Genomic DNA, 22206 nt, shown 5'->3' on the forward strand with positions numbered 1-22206 from the left:
GGAAGAACCGCACGGATTTCCCCAAAACGCTTCTGCGCCCTGGCAAACTCCTCTTTTAAAGCTCCGCCTTCCACGACATGTCTGAAGACGGGGCCGAGGCCCCAGGCGCACGCGGCCGGCAGAGGGGCCCCCCAGCCTCAGGGAGACGCGCGAGGCCCGGGCCGAGGCGCCGCCTTACTGCGGAGGTCGCGGAAAGACATGCTGCCTCCGTCCCCCGGCGCCTCAGGTCGCCGCCGCTCGCTCCCGCCGCCCGCAGCCCCGGGCCTCGCCGGTCTCCATGGCAACGCACGGAGCCCGGGACGGCGCGCGGCCGGGGCCAAACAAGGCGCGAGCCGAAACGCGGCGGCGGGCGCAGGCGCACAAAGAGGGCCGTAGGGGGCGCTGCGAGGACGCCGAGGGCGACACGGACACGTGGCCCCGGCTGGCGCGCCTGACAGGGGCTTCACAGACTGCTTCTCCCTTCCATAAACGATGTACTCCCGGGCCGCGTGTCCTTCTTGCGTGCTACGCACAGTGCTTTGCCTCTACGTCCTGTGTGGAAGGCTTGGCCTCGCGCCCCTCCTCCGGAACCGTCGAACGACGACGCCGCGTTCACGAGCGAAGGCGGCTCGTCCCGACCGCGCATGCGCAGCCGCCTGGCCTTCGCGACAAGCCGGAAATCGGCTGGAGGCTGCGCGCGCCGACGTTTGTCCCTGCACCCGCGGCCCCTTCTGGCGGGACATCCGGCCAGCACGAGGGTCGGTCCCCACAGAGTGCCTAACCGGAAGCCGTACCTGGAACGGGCGGGGATGGTGAGATGACAGGAACCTGGACGAGTGGACGGGGAGGAAGGCGGCCCCGCGCGGGCGCAGGGGCCTCCGGGCACGCCCTGCACCCGGGCGGTTGCTGAGGCGACGCGTCCCGTGCCGGACTGAGCGACTGAGGCCTGTGGTGGCGCGAGGATAACCTTCCGCGAGGAGCTGTGGAACCCACATGCGAACAACTGACCCCTTCTCAACCTGGCCCTGTATACGGAATTAAAGTGCCGCAAGCCTACGTGTAGAACCTGAAACTACGTTTTCTAGAAGGAAACCTGGATTGAGCAAGCTGTTTTATGAGTATATAATATACCGAAGCATTTTCCCTAAACAGATTCTCTCAGGATAGGTTGGACTTCGTCGATAATACAACACGTATGCTCCTCAGCTTAGAAACGAACGTTCAAGAGCCACGGTTGTGCTTCGGCGCTATCTTCCGTTGGGGGCGCCCGTTCAAGTCCTGGCTGCTCCATTCCTGATGCGGCTTCCTGCCAGTGTGCCTGGAAAGGCAGCGGATGATGGCTGAAATGCTTAGGCACCTGGCACCCGAGCCGGAGACCAGGATGGAATTCCTGGCTCCTGGTTTCAGCCTGGCCCAACCCTGGCTGTTGTAGCCATGTGGGGAGTTCCCTGCCTCCTTTGGGCACTCTGATATTCAGATAAAGAAGTACATCTTTAAAAAGTTTTTTTTTCAACAAGTCGAGCTTAATGATGGGATTGTCAGTTACTAGGATTTGTGATTGCGGCTTCATCCTTGCTATGAAAAAAGTGCTCCAACGGACATGGCTTCTGTAAGGAAGCTTAGCAGGAGCAAGGAAACAGCAGTGAAAATTCGGGCTGGTTAACATCAGGTTACTTCGGGTTACCTTCCTTGTATAGGTTAAGGCACAGGGGATTTCCTTATCATGCTAGCTCGGGTTGACTCGCTTGACGGTTTTAATTGGTTGTGTGAATTTCCTGTTTGGGAGGAAGCTTGCCCATTTCCAAGTTCACTGGGATTATGAGGCACCTCGCATGTAGGACTCCATTCTGCTTGGTCTGGTCTGTTAACATGACTCCCACAAATTTTATTTAACAACACTATATATAAGAAAACTAAAAGATGAGCCACCATCTAGGAGATGTTAGGCACAAAACACATATCTGACACCAGGTCTCATATCTGGAGTGTATAAAGAACTCAGCACTCAGGACAATCCGTTTAGCAAATGGACCAAAACCTAAACAGGTACTTCACAAAAGAAGATATATGGATGACTAACAACAAGCAAATGAAAAGATGCTCAGAATTACCAGTTATTAAGGAAAGACACATTAACAACAGCAAGACACCATTATGAAGTTGTTAAAATGGTTAAAATCACAAGCAAACAATTCTGACAATGCCAAACACTTGAAAGGAATTTCGAGCATCCTGAACTGCTCTGGAAATGATTGATAGTTTCTTGTAAAGTTAAACACGCAGACACTTAAACTATGATTCAGTAATCCCACTAATAGGTACTTACCAGAGGGAAATGAAAACCTGTATTTATGTCAAAACCCGTATCTAAATGTTTATAGCAGCTTTATTTGCAATCACCTGATTCTGCAAACCATCCAAGTGTCTGTCAACTTGAGAATGGATAAACTGTGGAAGTCCCTTGTATGAAATATCCCTCAGCAACAAAACAGGAGCAAACTCAGGACACATTGTTATACAATGAGTCTCCAATGCGTGGCTAAGTGAAAGAAGCCAGACTCAAAAAAAAAAAAAAAAAAAAAAAAGCTACACATTGTATAATTCATTTATATGAGAACAGGACAAGATGAAACTGCACATGGGGCTGGCACCACCGCCTGCAGTGCTGGCATCCCACATGGGCGCCTGTTTGAGTCCCGGCCGCTCCACTTCTGATCCAGCTCTCTGCTCATGGCCTGGGAAAGCAGAAGGAAGACCACCCAAGTCCTTGGGCCCTGCACCTGCGTGGGAGACCCGGAAGAAGCTCCTGGCTTAGGATTGGCACAGCTCGGGCTGTTGTGGCCATCTGGGGAGTAAACCAGCGGATAGAAAACACTCTCTCTCTCTCCCTCTCACTATCTCTTTCTCTCTCTCTCTCTGCCTTTCTGTAACTGACTTTCAAATAAATAAATAAATCTTAAAAAAAAATGAAAAAGAAACTGTACAGGCAGAAAACAGACCAGTGGTTACTAGGGGGAGTTGGCTACAAAGGTGTCCAAGATAATTTGGGGAGGAGATGGCTCTGTTCTGTACCTTGATTGTGGTGGTAGTTACAGGACAGAAAGGTGTTTGTCAGAACTCATAAAACAGTGCACTAAAAAGGGTGAATTTTGGAACCGGCATTGTGGCTCAGTGGGTTAAGTCACAGCTTACAACAGTCTGAGTCCTGGCTATCCCACTTTCTATCCAGCTCCCTGCTAATGGGCCCTAGGGCTTGGGTCTCCCCACTGTGGGAGACCAGATGGAGTTCCTGGCTCCTCGCTTTGGCCTGGCCCAGCCCCTTCATTACAGATGGTTGAGGAGTGAACCAGCAGATGGAAGATCAATCTCTCTCTGCCTTTCAAATAAATAAATCTTTAAGACTTAAAGGGTGAGTTTTACCATATTGAAAAGAAACATGGGCAAAACCAAACTCTTAAAGGAAAAAGACTACCCAGTGACTTCCTATTACATCTGGAATAAAACTCAACCCCTCAGCCTGGCCTCCCTGGTGCCCCAACCATGGTCCTCACCGCCTGTGTCCCATGCACCCTGGCTGCCTTTCCCCTAAACTTGCCCATTGTATGCTCTGACGGACACTTGCAGCCCCCTCTGCCTGGAGGGCTCTTCCCAACTGCAGCTGTTTGTGTGGTGGCTCCTCTGCCCACTCAGGTCTCACCAGATGACTGTGTCAAGGAGGGCTGTCTGACCACCTGCGCCAAAGCGGGACCGTCCCCAGCCTCCTCCCGGTTACATCACTGTTATCTCCTCTGCTTCTGTGGCTCTAATCTGGACATGTGACCTCCATGAAAGCAGAGAGCTTTTTATGCCTCATTCTCGATTATATCCCCAAATCGACACAAGTCTTCAGAATTTATTTGTTAAGTTACCTGCCTGACCAAATGAATGCGTGCAGGAATGAGTAGGAGTAATCACTGGGTTGAGGCAAAGTCTCTGAGGAAGGGCCAAGCCTTCTGTGTTGTTGCCTGCCATCCCCTTCTCCCTACATGCCTCTGTCCTGGCTGGGAAGTCCCAGTTGAGGGCTGGATCTAGGGTAGGTGTTAATTCTGGGCTTGTGTGCTCACAACAGGCCACCAGCATCTGAAGTGCTGCTTTGCAGTTAGGGCAAACTGGAGTCAACAAGCTCCTGGCGTTGTACCCAAAAGAAAGCAGTCTGCCGGGTGAACTTGAACAAGTTCCTTAACCTCTCTGGTTCAGGTTCTTTAACCTTAAAACAGGGCTGTAATACCTGATGGTATCGCATTATATGAAGGCTGTGAGAATTCAACCAGACATCGTGGGCAGAACCCACTGTGGTCGGTGGGGCTCTTGGGAGCACAGAAGGAATCCGAGCCTCCTCACTTGATTTTTAATATTTATGTATTTATTTAATTTGAAAGATAGATATATAGAGAGAAAAAGACAGGTAGACCAACAGAGATCTTCCATGTGCTGGGTCACTTCCCAAATGTCCATAAACAGCCAGGGCTGGGTCAAGAGCCCAGGATTTAATGCATGTCTCCCACGGGTGGGTGGCAGGAATCTAAGGACTTGGGCAATTTTCTGCTGCTTTCCGCATATTAGCAGGGAGCTGGATCAAAAGTGGAGCAGCAGGGACTCAAACCAGTGCCCATATGCGATGCTGGCATGGCAGGCAGAGGCCTAACCCACTAGGCCACAGCACCAGCCCCTCCTTGCTAAGGCCGGGGGCTGGTGCTGTGGCGTAGCAGGTAAAACCGCCGCCTGCAGTGCCGGCATCCCATATGGGTGCCAGTTTGAGTCCTGGCTGCTCCACTTCCTATCCACCTCTCTGCTATGGCCTGGGAAAACAGTAGAAGATGGCCCAAGCCCTTGGGCCCCTGCACCCATGCAGGAGACCTGGAAGAAGCTCCTGGCTCCTGGCTTCGGGTTGGCACAGCTCCAGCCATTGCAGCCAATTGGGGAGTGAACCAGAGGATGGAAGACCTCTCTCTCTCTGCCTTTCCTTCTCTGTGTAACTCTTTCGAGTAAAATAAATAAATCTTTAAAGAAAAAATAACCTAAAGCCCTTTCTGTTCTAGGATTCTATTTGGGACATGACATTTAGTTGTCACATTTCCCGAGGTTCCTCTAGACTGTGGCAGTTTCTCAAATGTTCTTTATTCTTGATGACTTGGACAGGTTTTTTTTTTTGTTTGTTTCTTATCAGTTACTTTTCTTGTGTGGTTAAATACATGCAGCATAAACTTCCCTATTAAGTGTTCATTTTAGCGGCATTAGCTTATAACGCTGCTTAGCAATCACCTCCATCTAATCTCAAACCATCCTGAGCATCCATAAAGGAAATCTCCTAGTAGCTCAGCAGTCCGTTCCCGACCCCACTCCCTTCTGGTCCCTGGCGGGCACCTTCTGCTTCTGTACCCACGGATATCTCACAGAAACGGAATCAACACATGTGCACTTCCATGTTTGGTTCTTTCACTTACTAGAACGTTTTTGAGATTCCTCCGTAACAGCACATATCAGTACTGTATTCCTTTTTACTGTAAGTGATATTCTTTTTCAGCCAAGTAGCATTCCACCAACTTGTTTCTCCCTTCATCTGTTGATGAAGACTTGGGTTGTTTCCAACTTTTGGCGATTGCGAATAGTGCTGCTGTGTGTTGTCAAAGTGTTTGCTTGATTATCTTTTCAGTTCTTACGTGTGTATCTAGGAGTAGCCTTGCTGGGTTATATGGAATTGTATGTTTAACTCTTTTCTGTAGTGGCTTGCACCTTTTTTTTTTTTAAGGATTTATTTTATTTATTCGAAAGGCAGAGTTACAGAGAGGCAGAGGCATGGGGAGTGGGGGCTCTTCCATCTGCTGGTTCATGCCCCAGAAGTGCCTCTGTCTCTGCCTCTCTGTATCTTCTCCTTTCAAATAAATAAATAAATAAATCTTTTTAAATTTTATTTTATTTTAAAATAAATAAATCTTGAAAAAAAAAAAAAAGCCTCAGGGGCTGGCACTGTGGCTCAGCGGGTTAACACCCGGCCTGAAGCGCCAGCATCCCACACCGGCACCGGTTCTAGTCTCGGCTGCTCATCTTCCAATCCAGCTCTCTGCTGTGGCCTGGGAAAGCAGTAGAAGATGGCCCAAGTCTTTGGGCCCTAGCACCCGAGTGGAAGACCCTGAAAGAGCTCCTGGCTCCTGGCTTCAGATCGGTGCAACTCCGGCCATTGCGGCCAATTGGGGAGTGAACCAGCAGATGGGAGACCTCTCTCTCTCTCTCTCTCTGCCCCTCCTCTCTGTGTAACTCTGACTTTCAAATAAATAAATAATTTTTAAAAAGCCTCATGTATCTACGAACACCCTACTGACTGTTTCTCTGGAGAACCCTAATGCACTACCCACAGGCCATTGTGATTTGATAAGGACTGCACTGACCACTTTGGGGGTACTGCCATCTTCACAATATTGTCTTCAAACACGAACATAGACTTTTTTTCCCATTTATTTTTCTTCAGGTTCTCTCAGCAGTTTGGTTGTATTCAATGTTGATTCTCTCACCTGTTTGGTTAAATTTCTTCCTATATTACTCATTCTTTGTGCATAGAAATATAATCTATGGGCACTATCTTGCGACTTTGCTCGATTTCATTAGCTCTAGTAGGTTGGGGTTTTTTAAACGTGCTTTCCTTTACAATCAAGATTATGTCATCTGTGAATCAGGGAAGCTGAATATTTAAATTCTGTAAAACTACCAAGCTGTTTTCCAAACTGGATGTGCCCATTTACACCCCGCACCAGGAGTATGTGAGGGCTCCTGTTCCTCCACACACTACCAGGGGACTCACTAGTAGGGAAATGGACAGGGAGGCAAGTGACTTGCCCTGTCACCCAGAATCAGCTTTCTCTGCATGTCAGGTCCTGGCAGGACTGCACCTCAAACCCTCACTGTTCCCCCACCGCTGAGGCCGGAGAGGTCGCTCCAAGCAGGCCGTCTGGCGTGGACTGCGCCAAGTCAGGGGAACCAGGGACTTCCTCTGTAGTTCTGGTCCATTTCCTAGCCCTCCCCTAGACACCATCCCCAAACCGGTGGCTTCAGGAAGGCTGAGTCTTCCCTGTGACATCATAAGAGCCAGTCACCACGGGAGACCTGCAGACCCACCCGCTAGGCAAGGAGAGAGCAGGGCTGTGCCACACACGCGGCCTGACAGCTCCTCCCCCACCGCGCTGGCCCTCCATGGAAGCCTTGGTCTGTGCGTTCTCTGAGCTGCGCATCAGAGAAGGTGCTGAGCTGTGGGTGGGGGTGGGGGTAGGGGTGGGGGGAGTGCCAGGAGAGGGATGATCAGCTGTCCCGACCTGGGCCCCAAGCTGCTGGGTGGCCCTGGGGACAGGCGTGCTGGGCCATGTGACCCTGGGCTGGTCACTTAACACTGGACCCACTATGCAGTGACCTCACTGTCATCAGAGTACTCATTCTACGGTTGGGGCCACAAAGGGGTCACTGAGAAGGCCCCAGGTTTCCTGGATCTCCCTTGTCGGCTGGGGAAGGGGGAAAGAGTAACACATTGGGTGGGGCCAGGGGGCTGAGCCCATCTCACAAGGCAGGTAAGCTGAGGCTCAGCAGGCTGGGAGCAGAGTCCACGTATGACTCGTCCCAGAGGCACACTGCTAAGTTCTCTCCTCCTGGCTGCTGGGCCGGCCAGAAACAACCTGGTGCCCCTCTCCCCTCTGCAGATGCAGTGGGCCGGGCCCAAGGACACCTCAGCCACCTCGACACACCACTCAACATCTATGAGGGGGGTCTGGGGAACCAGCAGCAGCAGTGCCCCGTTGCCCAGGGCAGCAAGCCCAAGAACTTCCGGCTGCGCCACCTCCGGGGCCTGGCTCTCTACCTGCCGGGCCACATGCAGCCTGCTGGCCAATGTAAAAGCCATTGGCTGGGCCAGCTCATGACCGGCGGCTGCCTGCCGCAGCCTGAGGGCTCTGCCTGGCCCCTGGTGCTGCCACAGGGGCCTCTGGGCCCAGGTAACAGCCGTTGCTCAGCCCTTCTGGAAGCCCAAGTGCCCGGGGACAGCCTGGGAAGCACAGGTGAGCTCTGTCGAGGCGGCCCTGGGGACAGAGGGCAAGATCCGTGGGGAGGGCTGGGCTGGGGACTCAGATGGACCTTTTGCATTCTCAAGCCGCCTGAGGGGAGGGGGAGAGGTCCAGCAGGGGAGAGGAAGGGACCTAGGGGCCAGGAGGCCCCTACGGTGATGTCGCACTCGAGGGATCCAGGTCTTGATGAACCCGGCGCCAGCCCTGTGCTCGCTGCTGGCAGGTCAGAAAGCTGCACGCCCCCGCAGTCTGGGCGCTAGTGGCGCACAGCTGGAGTGTGGCGAGGGGGTGTGAGGCGAAGGGGAGGCGCCTGTCTCAGCGTTGCATCTGATGCCAGCTGTCTTCCTTGCTGGGTCTGTGTGTGTAAAATGAGGCTTGGTTCAAGTTGGCGGGAGGGACCATTCACCCCCCACCCCGGGTCCTCTCCAGGCAAGGCTGCCTCCTTTGCCCTTTGGGAGGCTGCTGGGTTCTGGGGACCCCAGGGCAGGCTGCTTCTCCTCCAAGCCTCTTAGTGACCCCTCTCTCTCCTCCTCCCTCAGCTTCCAGTTCCAGCTCAGACCAGACCCAGGACACGCCCTCCCAGCCTGGGGCCCCCGAGGGCTTGGGGGTCAGGCCCAAGAGGTCCTGGGGGGCCTTGGAGGAGACCATTTGTCCCTTGTGCAAGAGAACCCGCTCTGGGGCCCTGGAGAGGCAGTAGGGACCCTCGAGTGCCAGGGCTGTGGACAGCAGGGCAAAGGATGGCAGTGCTGGCGGTGGCCAGAGAGGCGGGTCCAAAGAATGGGGGGGCAGAGCCCCTCCCCACAGTAGCCCTCCCCACCGAGCCACCCTGGCAGCTGTCCGGTGGCACCAGACCTGGGCCAACCCCGGGGAAAGGCCGGGGGGAGGGAGGGAGGAGGTCCTGTGGGAGGGACGGAAGACACGTAAGCACAGCCGTGCCCTCGCAGCCTCAGCCTCACATCAGCCACTGGCACCTGGGAGGCAGGGCCGGGCAGAGCATCAGGTTCCCGAGAGGTGGGGGGCCCTCAGGTCTAACGTCAATAAAAGCAAGGCCTGCACCTTCTTGTCTGTCTCTCACCATGCTGACTCAGGTGGGAACAGGCCAGTCGCCCCAGGGACGGGTCTGCACTGCTCCCCGCCCGTCGCTGCGAGGTGGCGCACCAGTCAGAGCCACACACAGTGGGCTGATGGAGTACCCCAGAGGGGTCCTGGAGGGCTTCTTGGAAGCTTCCTGGCCCTATAGAGTGGGTAGGATCTCACAGGCCCAAATGCACAAGCGGTGTTTCAGGCAAGGACACAGGCTCCCAGCTACCCCATCCCTCCTAGCAGGAAAAGCAAAGACCTACCCTGGTGGCCCCACTCCCCACATCCACACTGGACTGGAATCCGGGCACCCAGGTGGGGCCTTCCTCTGTGCCAGGGTCTGCTGACATCTGGGACTGGGTCTCTGCTGGTGCTGGGTGCCCTCCTCCTGGCCTGACAACCCACCTCCAGACGTGGCCCAAAGCCCCCACTCACTGAGAACTGCTGCCCATACCACTGGTCTGTCCTGTGGGGAGAGTGGGAGCATCGGGGCGGCCTCGGTCAGGTGAGCACTCAGCACTGCCCCTACCTTGGGCCCCTGTCGGACGCACGTGCCGGCATCAGGACAGCAGGACTCCTTCCCTCAGCCCCGCCCCTCCCCTCCAGCCTGGTCCTAGGCGGGGCATTTCCTAGGTCCCTGGGTTGTTCTGTGTGGAAGTGGCTGGGTGGCGGCAGCAGCCCCCAGGAGGAGCAGAGCGAGTGGGTGTCTGAACTGCTCAGGAGCAGCCAGGGCTGGGCAGTGTCTCTGCACGACCCCAGGGGGTGATAGGAGGCGGCTGCCCCCGCCCTCTCCCCTAACAGCCAAGCACACCCGACAGCTCAGGAGACATCAGCGAGGCTGCCAGACGCCAGGCCACCAGCCCAGCGTTGCTGAGGACAGGGTGGCTCTGCTGCCCAGGGGGACACACACGACGGACACTGCCAGCAGCCAGCAGTTTGGGACAAACCCAAACCCCTCACCTCGGCACAGATGGCCGTGCCGTGGCCAGTTTGGTGACCCACAGAGTCACACGGCCCCATATTCTGGCCCTCCCTCAACTCCTTCCTCTTGAATGGGGTGTGGCACGGGGCCTCGCTTGACTGATATTGGCAGTGAGGCCTGGCTGCTTGCAGGGTGAGCTCCGGGGGCCAGCGGCCACGTGAGGAGTCACCTACCCAGAGCCGGCAGAACAGGGAGTCCACGGGCAGGGAGCGTGGTCACCCACGGCCAAGCTGGCTGCAGCAGCCCTCGGCAGGCTCTCCAGCTCCTGGGCCCACCCCAGCCCCCCGTGCAGCTGACTTTCCCCACGAACGCCTGTCCTGACGGCACAACCATGAACTGCTGCTGGGTCTGGGGGCCGTCTGTAGTCCCAGCCCGGCGCCCTTCCCTGGGAGACATCTGCTGCAGTCACACGCGAGCCCAACCCCAGCTCCCGCACTCCTCCCCGATGGACAAAGACACAGAAGGGCCCCCACGGTGTGCTGGCGATGCGCTGGGCCTGGCGTTGGGAGGAGACCAAGGCCTCTGCCAGCAGCCCGTGGGCAGGCTGTGTCTCAGACACCAAGACCCCTTGTGGGGCCTGCAGACAAGTGTGCCAGGCCCAGTGCCCGACAGGAGACCCCTGTGTGCTGTGTGCAGGGGGATGGAGGCACTGGCCCAGCAGGCTGGCACCTGCGCAGGCCCGTCGTGGGCGTGCCGACCCAGGGCCCCCAACCACGAGGCTGTACCACCCTGGGAGGCTTCTATAAACCAGAACAGAAGTTTCAGGGGGGCTGCAGAGCCACCCACCTGGTGCACGGCCAAGCTCGAAGCTGAGCTTGGGGAAATGGAGCCACCAGGGGCAGCTGCTGAGGGCCCGTCGATGAGGAGGAGCAGAGACCAGTGTGCAGTCGGTCCCTTAGCTGGAAGCCATCCTTCTGAGAGCAGTGCACAGTCCCCAGACAGATTCTCAGCCCCAGCCCGGGGAGGCAAACCCTCGGGCAAGGCCTGCAGGCAGCCTGCCAACCGGATGTGCCCACTCACAGTCTATTTATTCGTTGGTGTTCAAACACTACCATCCGCTCAGCACAGAGCTGGACAATGCAGTGATTAAGGGGGCAGGGTGGGGGAGGGCGGGCAAGGCATCTGAGCTGGATTCTGAATGTCCAAGGCAGAACCTTCTGGAAGACTCTTCCCTCACCCGATGGGGCAGAAATAATCACATGATCACCGTTGATTCTGAGCAGAGGACACCATGGCGGCAGCACACGGCCAGCAGCAGCCAAGGCTGGACCACTCCGCAGGACGCTGCCCAGGAGGGGCTGCCAGCATGCTGAGGACCCTTCCCCCTGCTGTACGGCTGGGGTGGGACACTCAGGGCACTGCGGTCCCAGCTGCCTGGGTTGGCTCCCCTCTCGCACAGGCCAGCGGTGCAGCGGGGCTGGGACCCTCTGCCACGGGGCTTGGACACTATAGCAACACTGGGTGGACCTGCCTCCCTGGTTCCTGGCCGCTCTGGAGGGCAGGACAGGCAGCAAATGGCTCTTAGGGGATGCAGGGCGGAAGGAACGCTAGATGTGTGTGATGTCTGCATACTGCAAACACAGTTCAGAGCTGACGCGGCCTCTGCCCTCGGAGGCTGAGGGGCCACAGGCATGTGACTCACTCCTGCCCTCTGGCCCTGGCTAGACCAGACCAGTGAGCGCAGTCTCCCATCTGCACAGGCCAGGCCCTGGAGCTGCGGCTCATGGAAGCACGAAGGAGGGGAACAACCTGTCTTGAGCCCAGCTCCCAGCAGCAGGCCAGGGGCGCGGAGCAGCCCAGGACCCAGCGGGCAGGCCAGTGTCTTGGGGACAGCCAGGAGCTAAGCTCCAGAGCTCTGTGCTCGCAGGAAGAGCCTCCCCACCCCGGCCGCTGCTCCAGCGTCTTGGGGGGGGGGGCCGGGGACTGGGGGCCCGGACTCCTTCACCCTCCACTTTGTTCTGAGGCTCCTGCGCCTTTGCGGACAAACACGACTGTAACACTTGTGCCGCTCCCTCGCGGCACAAAGTCCCCTTCAGCTTGCAGGAAAGGGCCGACGGAACAGGCGGCAGGGGAGGAGAGGCCCGGGCAGTATGCCCTTCCCGGTGAGAGCAGCCCCCCTGGCCAGCCGCCTGGTGGGGAGGATGCATGAGTGTGGAGGCAGGACCAGGGCACCGGGCAGAGGCAGAAGCTTCCAGAAGCCAGGAGAGCTGGGGAGCCTGTGAGAGAGGAAAGTGAGGTAAGATGAAGGCCCCATGGAGACTGCCCCACCCCACCGTGAGGCCCTGGCACCCCGGGGGCAGGAGCCCATCTGCAGGTTAGTTTTCGTCAGTGGCTGCCAGGTTCCCTTTGCCCCTGGCACAACTGAAGGCACTGGTGTTTCTACACACAGATGCAGCCCAGGTAGCCACAGGGCCTGCTGTGCCGTCACCAGCCTGCACTGGGCCACGTGGGTGCACGAGGGTGGGCCCTGGGCTCGCCCGCCCCTCCCAGCACTGGTGTTCCCTGAGGCCGGGAGAGGCGGGCTCATCTACAGGGGCTGATCTGAGCCGTGGGTGGTGGTACTGCTATAGAGCTGAGGTCTCTGTGGATTTCCCGTGAGCACATCTGGGACACAGGGGAAGCTGAGCAAGCAGGGTGTGAGGGGCAGGGGGCGTGGTTTTAATTTTTTGAACCATGTGATTACGTTATTTAAAAGGCAGAGAGCCTTGGGGCTGGCGTTGCAGCACAGGGGTTAAGCTGCCACCTGTTCGCTGGCATCCCACGTGGGGACCACTCCCAGGGCCGGCTGCTCCACTTCCAATTCTGCTCCTGCTAATGGCCTGGGAAGGCAGTGGAAGCTGGTCCGAGTGCTCGGGCCTCTTGCGTTCATGTGGAAAACCTGGATGTAGATCCAGGTTCCTGGCTTCAGCCTGGCCCAGCCCTGGCTGTTGTGGCCATTTGGGGAGTGAACCAGCACATGGAAGATCTCTCTCTCTCTCTCTTTGCCTTTCAAATAAATAAATCTTTAGCTCTACCTCCCCTCCCCACCCCCCCACCCCCCCCCAAAAAAACAAACAAAATGAAAGCAAGTCTTTCTGGAAGCGAAGCTCTGCAGGGCTGCAGAGCCCTGTCACCAGCCCTCCTCGTGCCGTTTCCGGGATTGCTCAGGACTCCAAGCAGGGCCTGCTGGAAGGACCTCACGCTCCGTGCCCTACTGTGTGCTGTGGCCTACCTGTGAGGAGGCTGGGCACGCTCTCTGCTCTGAGCCCGCATAGCACCGGGCCTGCAGCTGGAGCAGGCCGACGGGCCTGGCAGGGGGTCACCAGCTCCTTGCAGAGGACAGCAGAGGTCAGATGGACAGGAAGGCGGGCTCGCCAGGGCGCCGCGGGGTGGGAACTGGTGGAGGCTGCCCAGCGGGCATCACATGGTGCGGCTGTACTCGATGCCACCCTTGCTGGAGATGCCTGACCATGGCAAAAAGCTGCAGAGCAGGCTGTGGGCCTGGCGGTAAATCCTGTGCGGGATGGAGCAGGGGCTCAGGTTGGCCAGCGCTGAGCCCAGGTGCTGGATGTAGTCTGTGGGCTCTGTCAAGGAAGATGCGAACTCGCCCCCACCACCCCTGCCTGCCCAGGAGCACTGGTCTTCGGGCTTGCCAGCGACCTACGAACTACGGGCCCACAGCACGCCATGTTGGGGGGCTGGGGACAAGAACCTGCTGAGCTCCTGCGTGGCCCTGGAAAGCTCAGAGAGGCCTCTGCTGTACAGAGTAACGAGGTGGGGCCCGGGACCACGAGGGACCCTGGGTGAGGTTCCGGGCACTCAGACAGCGAGTGGGGCAGGGGTCTGGCAGAACACAGGAGTGATGGGGCCCCAAACCCCACCAAGGAGGGGTCAATGGTGCTGACCCTGGAGGTCTACAGGGGCCCACGTTCATCCAAGCCAGGAGGCGATGGGGTCCTGGGTCTCTCCTTCTGATTATTTTCCTTCGAAGCAGACAAATCCTAGACTCATTCATTTGAACATGGACACACACACACACACACTCACACACACACACACACACACACACACACGGCACTTTCCTTCCTCCTGCCTGTCAGACCAGTGGAGGGGCGGCAGGGCGCAGGACACACCTCTGGGCCCTGCACCTCTGTAAGGACGCTGTGACCCCAAGTGTTCTAAGTAACAAACTGTTCTTTCGCCTCCCTTGCTTTCTCCCCAGCTAGCACACAGGCTCCACGAGGGCAGGAGGCTTCAACCCCCGTGTGGGGAAGACGGGTGGTACATCTTGGGCAGGAGGGTTGAAATCCGCTTCCCAAGCCAGGTTCAGGTCTGGGAACGTGGATGGCGGCGCACCCGTCTTCTACTCCGTGCAGCCTCATCACACACCCAGGTCTGCCCACAGCTCGAGCCGGGCTGGGCAAAACGCATCCGTGAGCTTCACCTTCACCGGCTCTGCCACCTACATGGCTAGGAAGCCCCGGACCCTGGGCCCCAGCAGGAAGGATATAAGATTGTCCAGGGCGGGTGGCCGCCGTTGATGTAGAGGACGTAGGTGAAGCCGTCCTTGAGGACGCCGCGGATGGAGTAGTAGTAGGGCAGGTAGTGGTGCTGCTTGAAGTCTCTGTTTTCATAGAAGCTGATGGCTGTGTTGTTGGTGGTGAGCACGTGCAGGTAGATGGCTTTGCAGTGGTCCTGGGCAGTGGTCGATATGTGGTCCTTTAAGCTTTCAAGTAGAAGGGACCCTTGGGGAGACCAGGTGAAGGTTATACACACAGGGCGGTGACGCGGGTAAGGACGTGCAGCGGACAGAGCCCATCCTCCCACAGCCACCTGCGGGCAAAGCCCTGGACGCCTCGCGGCCAGCAGGGCCCATGAGCAGCAGGCACAGGCGAAGCCACGGAGGCTCACTGAGCTTTCCCACACAAGGGTGAACCTGTGCTGCCCGCGGCTGTGTCGGAGGGCGCTGAGGACAAGCAGTGTGCACTGAGGAGAGTGAACACGGGGTCTTTACTTCTGCTTGCGTTTTCACCCTCAGTCAGGACCAGACACGGCTGTGTGGCTGCAGGGGTGGCGGGAGGGGCTGCTCGGAGGAGGAGGAGGAGCTGGTCTGGGTCAGGCCTGGGGAGCAGGCTGTGGCACAAGGGCCTGGCCACGTGGGGAAAGAACACGGGCGACGGCCGCAGGGGTGGGGAGACAGCAGAGCTCTGAGGCGGACGGGGCCGAGGGACACGAGGAGCCAGGGTGCGCCGGGCCGCCCTTACCGATGCCATGCTTTCGGAACTCTTTGACCACGCCCAGGCTGAGGATGTACGCCACCTGGGTGTCCACGGAGAAGCTGGAGGCTAGAATATCCCCATCCTAAAGACAGCGAGAGGCAGAGGTGAACACGCAGCCCCAGGCTCACGGCAGTGCACAGCCACGCAGTGTGCTCACTGACTCCCTCCCCGGCCCGGTTCTTGCGGGACGTGAGGATGGAGGGGCAGAACCAGGGCTGGTGGAGTCAGCCCACCTCCCCAGGGGGTCTGCTAACACAGAGTTACGCTAGGCACGGGCATTTAATGTGTGAGCTGATCCTCCGAGAGGCCGGACAGCTGGCCGAGTGCAGAGCTGGGAGGTTTCGTTCAAGAACCACAGGCTGCCCAGGTGGTCCTCAGGAGGGCTCCGGGCAGCCGTCCGCCCCTCTCCACCACTAAGCCGGGCAGAGCGGCAGGCTGCACCATGCTGTGGCACACCACTGCACCTGTTCCTTGGATCCAGAAGCAGGACGTTGGTGAGGAAAGGTCATGAAGCCAGCCACAAGTGTCTGACGCACACGCGCTGCCAGAGGACAGCAACAGTGTGTGGTGCCCATTGCTCTTCTCCCCCAGAAAAGCCCGGCTGAGACTCCTTTCTGCTCCTGTGTGTTGTGTGCCACGCGGCGCCCGTGGCCCGGGGGTGGGGCCAGCCCACGCCCGCGTCCCAGTGACCAAAGCCCTGGCTGGCGCTGTTTAACCTGTACTGAAAGCTTTGCTCGGCCTCTCAGCGAGGCCTGAGCCAGTGCCATGGTGCAGAGGCCGTCTCCCGTGAGCGGGGGAGCAGACAGTAAGGGTCGCCGTGTCTACAGCAGAGAAAGCCAGCACAGGAGCCGTGCAGGAGGAGCACGGAGATCCTGCCAGCACCCGCGGGAGCTCGGGGACTGTCCCTGAGGGAGGCGTGATCAGAGGGCCACCACTGGCCTCCTCTCTGCTGTACCTTACCAGCAAGCAGTGGAAGGTCAAAGCCCCGGAGGAAGCTGGGATAGCAAAATTCCTCTTAAAAGAAACCAACTGTGCCAGGGCTTAATGGTGGCAAACGGGTGGATGTTAGTGGGGCTGGGTCCTTCAGAAGGGGAGAGGCCGCTTCTGGAACCTTCAGACAGAACCTCGAGCAGCTGCTGGCGGGCTGCATCCCCCGCCCTGCAGTGAACACCTCTCAGTGGCCGAGACCCATCCTGACCAACGTCACAGCCTCGCACTTCCCAGCTGGACTCTGTGTAGGTGGCGAAGGTGGGGGGGCCGCCCTCACGTCCTGCGGAGTTCTCAGACCTTAGAGGAAGCTGCACACGAAGAAACTGTCCCTCTCTTCTCACTAACTTCTGACTGAAAGCTACCATTTCCCTCAGTTGCTACGACCTCGCCACCAACACAAGCTGGACGTTTGTGTGTCACCTGCCGACTGCCCCGCGGGCTCACCCCTGACAAAACAAGACGCGAGGCCTGGACCCTGCCCCTTGACAGACATAAGGGCGTGTCTGTCAAAGAAGCCAGCTGGGGATGAGTCCCCCTCCCTAGACCAGATTCCTAGGGTCACAGGCACGAGACGCCGGGCCCCAGCACAGGCGGTCTCTAGAGCCCGCACCCACCGCCCAGTGTCCACACTGCCCAGCGACAGCCAAGTCACTACTGCACAGACCTACCTCTTTGTGTATTTTGGTTCTGCTTTTAATTTCAGCGACTATCATTCCCACGATGGCGCCTCTGTAGGTGGCAGCAAGGGAGAAGAACTTCTTGTTGGACGTGATGTCACGATACCATGAGTCTGGGTACCTGAGGAAGAGGACATGGTCAGTGGACCTGCCCCGGGTCAAGACCAACTGCCACCACACTGCGGGCTCTGGAAGCAAGGGGGACCCTGGCCACTGGTGCCCTCTGCTCTGAGGCTGGGGGGAGAGTACCCATCACTTAGCCCCTCTATGTAACTGTCCCAGTTCTTCAAGGAGCCATCTGCCCAGACAGGACTGGGAATTTCTGACGGGAAAAATGACTGACCAAACATGAGACACAAGAGGGAAAGCCGCCCATGAAACTCTCTGTAGCAGCTCTCAGAGGGAGCCAGGGAGGCCTGCTCCTCAGCTGGGCGACTCGAGCTCCCAGGACCTGGACACCTGGGAGGCTGCCTCTAAGAATTCTACAGATGACTTTCTGGCACTGAAAACAAGAAGAGCCATGTGAGGAAGAGCCAAGTCCACGGCTAAGTGGCATCCAAGTTTAGGATGCCCCTGGATGGAGGTGGGGGAGCCTGGCCTCAAGGGTAAAGTGTGGCCGCGCTTCTTGGGGCTGCCCACCAGAAAGAGGCCAAGCCTGCTCCGAGGGCAGCAAGGAGAAGAGCAGAGGACCAGTCATTAAGCAGATCTGGTCCCAGCCCCCATTGGGAGACGAGGGCAGGAAAGCATAGGCACTCGGTTTTACAGGTGTGGGTTTTGTCTCTGAAACTTGGAAGAGACCGAACAGGTTGGCCTGGATGCCTTTCTTCTGATCAAGAGCTGGAGTGGGGCTGCAGCAGAGAGCTGCTTTGCTCAGCCCTGCCAACGCCGCTGACCCCACGGCAATCTCACCCTGTAGGGCCTAAACAGCATCTGAGGCCTCCCCGGTCCTGCTCTGACCCAGAGTGCCCAGCTGGCCTTGCGGCCGGGACATGGCACTCCCATCTCGCCACTCCAAGTCATCAGTTACTCCTCTTTCCAGGGAGCCTGATGCCTCGGGCCCAGCTGTTATCACCACTGGGAGAATGAACCAGCAGATGAAAGCTCTGTGTGTGTGTGTGTGTGTGTGTGTGTACACAACACACAAAAGCCAGTGCTATGCCAGGCTGAAGCCAGGAGCCAGAAACTCCATCCAGGTCTCCCAGAGACCCAAGTACTTGGGCCATCACCGGCTGCCTCCCAGGGTGCATCTTAGCAGGAAGCTGGAATCAGGAGTGGAGCCAGGACTCAAAGCCAGGCGCTCAGCCTACGGGACGTGGGAGTCCCAAGTGCTGTCTTAACCGCTGCGTCCAACAGGCATCCCTGAAAGCTCTGGTCTACCTTGTTTGACTGTAAGTCATAGGACTTCCCTCCCCCTCCCCACTTCAGAATGGGCCCTGCCTCACTCCTGGGAAGATAGAATACTGTACAGAGAGGCTGCACAGGGAGGCCCAGACAAGTCTGAACAGTGCCTGCTGGGCGCCCTCAAGCGGGGACCATTCAATCACAACTTCCTGTCTTCAGTCCTGTGCAGCTGTCCATACTTCTCAGAACCTACACATAACACTGGATGCTCCGGGGCGCACTGTGGGGCAGTGGGTTAAGCCTGAGATGCTGGCAGTCTATATCAGAGCGCTGGTTCAACTTCTGGCTGTTCCACTTCCAATCCAGCTCCTGTTAATGTGCCTGGGACAACAGGGGATGATGGCCCAAGTGCTTGGGTCCCTGTCACCCATGTGAGACATGCAGACTGAGTTCTAGGCCTCTAGATTCAGCCTGGCCCAGCCCTGGTTGTTGTGGCCATTTGGAGAGTGAATCAGTGGATAGAAGCTTGCTAGCTCTCTCCCCCTGCCCCCCGCCCCCGTCTCTTTCTCTTTTTCTCTCTCTCACACACAAATATACACACATATACAGATAAATCTTGAAAAACAATAGGAAAGACTCTGGATCTTTGACTCTGATCTGAAGCTGCACATGTCACATAAAACTATGATCAAATAAATGTATAAGGCTTTTCTCATCCACCCATCTTTAGTTTTAGGGGTGTTGGCTGTGACCTGTATGATGGATGGCAAAAAAAGTTCATCCCCTCCTCATCTAAAGCACAGACTCTTGGAAACTTTTACCCTACATATGTTTTTAAATAAAAATGAGGGGCTGGGGGAGGGGCGGTGACACTATGGTATAGCGGCTAAAGCTGCTGCCTGCAGTACCAGCATCCTATATGGGCACCGGTCTGAGTCCCAGCTGCTCCACTTCTGATCCAGTTCTCTGTTATGGCCTGGGAAAGCAGTGGAAGATGGCCCAAGTCCTTGGGCCCCTGCACCCCGTGGGAAACCTGGAGAAAGCTCCTGACTCCTGGCTTCAGATAGGCCCAGCTCTGGCTGTTGCGGCCATTTAGGGAGTGAACAAACAAGTGGAAGACCTCTCCCTCTCTCTCTCTCTGTCTCTGTCTCTGTCTCTCTGTCTCTCTGCCTCTGCCTCTTCGTACCTCTGACTTTCAAGTGGATAAATAAAATCTTAAAAGGGGGGGGAGGGCCTCCAGAATGTGACTGTGTGTGTACCTTGCTTTCACTTAATACCTGGTAAAGAACTGTCCCTGCCAACAAACCTGACTCTTCCAGAGATCTTTCTCTCCTAAGTAACACTGCAGTTTTGCATGAGTGTACCCTAACATCTGGTATGTAACCAACTCCTCACCCTGACTCAGGTCTCACCAGAGCCTTGTGGGGAGCCCTTCACATGAGCAACAAGGGTCGTGGGAAGAGGCCCAGAGCAGACACGCTCCAGGGGGCATCTCTGGCCTACCTGGCCCCTCCAGGCCCATCTTCCCTCTGAGAGTGGCCATGTGGCCCCAAGGGTCATGAGGCCCTCTTCCACTCCAGCATCTGGAGACCCCACGTTCTGCCGCCACCCATGCAACCTGCAGCTGGCGGTGCAGGTGCTGCCCCACTTACTCGATGGGGAACCAGTCGCCGCACAGGTGCTTCACGGTGTCTATGTCATCGTGGCAGAGGAGGCGCAGGCTGACCTCGCTGAGGGCGCTGGATGGCACCACCTCTGTCATTCACACCTGCCGAGAGAACAGGCAGTGTCACCTCGCAGCCCCTCCTTACACTGTCCCAGGTGGTGAGGGGTGCAGGCGAGAGAGGGGAGCAAGCAGCACCGTCATGGGTGTCTCCTTAGGTATGAGGTGGCTTGCTCCCCTCACAGCATTCCCCAATTCCAGGGCTCAAGGTCGCTCTTGCTTTGCGGGTGCTCAGGAAGGGCTGAGTGAGGACCCAGGCTCCCCTCGTGGCTGGGCCCAGCCCAGGGAAGCCTGCCTGATCTGTTTCTCTCCTCTCTCCCTTGACCGCCCCACAGCTGTCCCAGCTCCTCTCTGGCAGGTCTCAAGTCTCACGACAGCAGGTCCTTTGCTGGAGAAAGCCCAAGGCCCCAGGCTACTACCATGTCCCAATCCTGGACTCGATGGCCGCCTAAAGCAGACGGGAGCTCTGCCACTCCCCACCCTCTGGGTGCCGCTGGAGCAGCCTCCTTTGTTTTGGAAGGAGGGAGAGAACGTGTAGCTCAGTGAGAAAGTTATTTTTTTAGGGTAGAAGTAATAACAGAAGCAGAAGTCACCAGTTGGGGTCCACCGAGAGAACTGACGTCAAGCAGGAACTAGCCAAAGCTGCCGGGGAGCAGGTGCAAGGCCCGGGACGGCACCCCTCGGCTGCCCAGGGCTCACTGAGCCTGCCCACCACAGACCTGCTGGGCACTGTTCCCCGGCTGTCAGGCCCAGACTTCCACCTGGCTGAACTGGGTGGGAACTGCCTGAAGCCCCGGAAGCTCCCGCCTGCAATGCTGGGCCAGGACCCACTCGCGCCCTCAGACCTAGCTTCTCGTGAGCCTGCTGATGCCAAGCAGCACACAGGAGTGAGGTACAGGGCACATGGCGGCGGACAAACGAGACCACAAGACCCGCGGCCTAGTTTCTTCCAACAGCCAACACCGTTAAAAACACAAAAGAAGACGAAGACAGACAGGAGGCCTGAGGCTGTATGTGATAAGCAGATCCCCACGGGAAAACCCAAGCCTGCAGCTGGACTTGGGGAGCGTTAAATAAGCCCCGGGCAGCAGATGACAGTACAAAGCTGAGGTTCATTTTCTTGGCTCTGGCATGGCTTGGTGGCAACACGCGACAAAGTCTTAGGGGATGCACATTGACACCTCCCGGAGAGAAACACTGTGATGTTTACAACCCTAGGTTGTAACTACTTATAAATTATAAAGCAGATGTGACAAAATGTATCAGCTACTGAATTAGGTAGGTAGAGTATAACACCAGTAATTATTGTCATATATGCTCAATTTTTCAACAAAATAATTGAGGGAATGGGACAGCTGTCATGCACTGCTATACTTGGGGCAACATCCAAGACACTCAATGCTTATAGCTCGGTGAGCCCAAGTGAAATACGCGTGGCAGCTGCTCAAGGTCACTGGCGCCCCTTGCGCCATGGTTCCAGCTAAGCACAAGGCCCTCTCTGCAGTCATCTGTAAGCTGCCAGCACAAGGCCTCGCGGCCTCAGCACCTGCAGAGTTCCAGAAACCCCCCAGCTGCACCCACTGGTGCCTGAGCTCCCGGGGACAGCTGAAGAACAGGCCACTTTCAGCTCTGCCTTCAGCAGAGGGTGGGAGGAGCACAGGCCCTGGGAGCAGCCTGGCACCATGAGGGTCTGGGTGGCCAAAGGCAGACCCACTTTAACAGCTGAGTGCTGTATGGCCCAGGCAGTGGAGGAAGCACAGCTTTGACCTCTGTGGTTGTCTGAGACCCGGCACCGACTACAAAGAGGCTGGGGGTGGGGGGGGCAATTTCCTGGGGAAACAGAACTATTCTGTATCATGACTGTGGTGGCGGTGGTTACAAACACACACACACTTGTCAAAACGCACTGAGCTAAGCACCTGAAATGGGTGCATTACACAGTGTGTACGTCTGTTAAGTTTCAATAATGCTGACTTAAAACTTTTTTAAGCCTCCAGACTGAGGCTTGATAGCCTAAGAAGAACTCCATAGGACAGCCTTGTCTTTTTTTTTTTTTTTTTTAAGATGATGGAAAGAGCCTGGAATCTTTATATTT

General features: G+C 57.0%; 3 protein-coding genes across 23 annotated transcripts in view; 1 reads left to right on the forward strand and 2 right to left on the reverse strand.

Moving 5' to 3' along the window:
• CLUAP1 (clusterin associated protein 1) overlaps window positions 1–887 on the reverse strand; it is a 44711-nt gene extending 43824 nt beyond the window's left edge. For 3 of the 17 annotated variants that reach the window (XM_051836257.2, XM_070064015.1, XM_070064016.1), the window contains exon 1: window positions 179–456. In XM_051836257.2, the coding sequence (XP_051692217.1) occupies window positions 179–200 (22 nt within the window). In that variant the 5' untranslated portion in view covers window positions 201–456. Of the gene's footprint in view, window positions 1–178; window positions 467–512; window positions 641–773 lie in introns of those variants that run through there. The other 14 variants (XM_070064019.1, XM_070064014.1, XM_051836259.2 and 11 more) reach the window with 12 other exon arrangements.
• Window positions 888–5703: 4816 nt separating this feature from the next.
• C19H16orf90 (chromosome 19 C16orf90 homolog) lies at window positions 5704–9136 on the forward strand. The gene is made up of 3 exons (XM_002722792.5): window positions 5704–7249; window positions 7701–8054; window positions 8600–9136. The coding sequence occupies exons 1-3, from the start codon at window positions 7204–7206 to the stop codon at window positions 8755–8757; spliced, it is 558 nt and encodes a 185-aa protein (XP_002722838.2). The 5' UTR covers window positions 5704–7203; the 3' UTR covers window positions 8758–9136.
• Window positions 9137–13383: 4247 nt separating this feature from the next.
• The window catches only part of NAA60 (N-alpha-acetyltransferase 60, NatF catalytic subunit), a 47614-nt gene continuing 38791 nt past the window's right edge, over window positions 13384–22206 (reverse strand). For 3 of the 5 annotated variants that reach the window (XM_051836272.2, XM_051836270.2, XM_051836271.2), the window contains exons 2-6: window positions 20041–20156; window positions 17039–17168; window positions 15366–15462; window positions 14611–14846; window positions 13384–13677 (exon numbers count right to left, since the gene is read on the reverse strand). In XM_051836272.2, the coding sequence (XP_051692232.1) occupies window positions 13522–13677; window positions 14611–14846; window positions 15366–15462; window positions 17039–17168; window positions 20041–20150 (729 nt within the window). In that variant the 5' untranslated portion in view covers window positions 20151–20156 and the 3' untranslated portion in view covers window positions 13384–13521. The remainder of the gene's footprint in view (window positions 13678–14610; window positions 14847–15365; window positions 15463–17038; window positions 17169–20040; window positions 20157–22206) is intronic. The other 2 variants (XM_051836273.2, XM_051836269.2) reach the window with 1 other exon arrangement.

The sequence above is a fragment of the Oryctolagus cuniculus genome, chromosome 19, assembly GCF_964237555.1.
Source record: "Oryctolagus cuniculus chromosome 19, mOryCun1.1, whole genome shotgun sequence".
Classification (NCBI taxonomy): Eukaryota; Metazoa; Chordata; class Mammalia; order Lagomorpha; family Leporidae; genus Oryctolagus; species Oryctolagus cuniculus.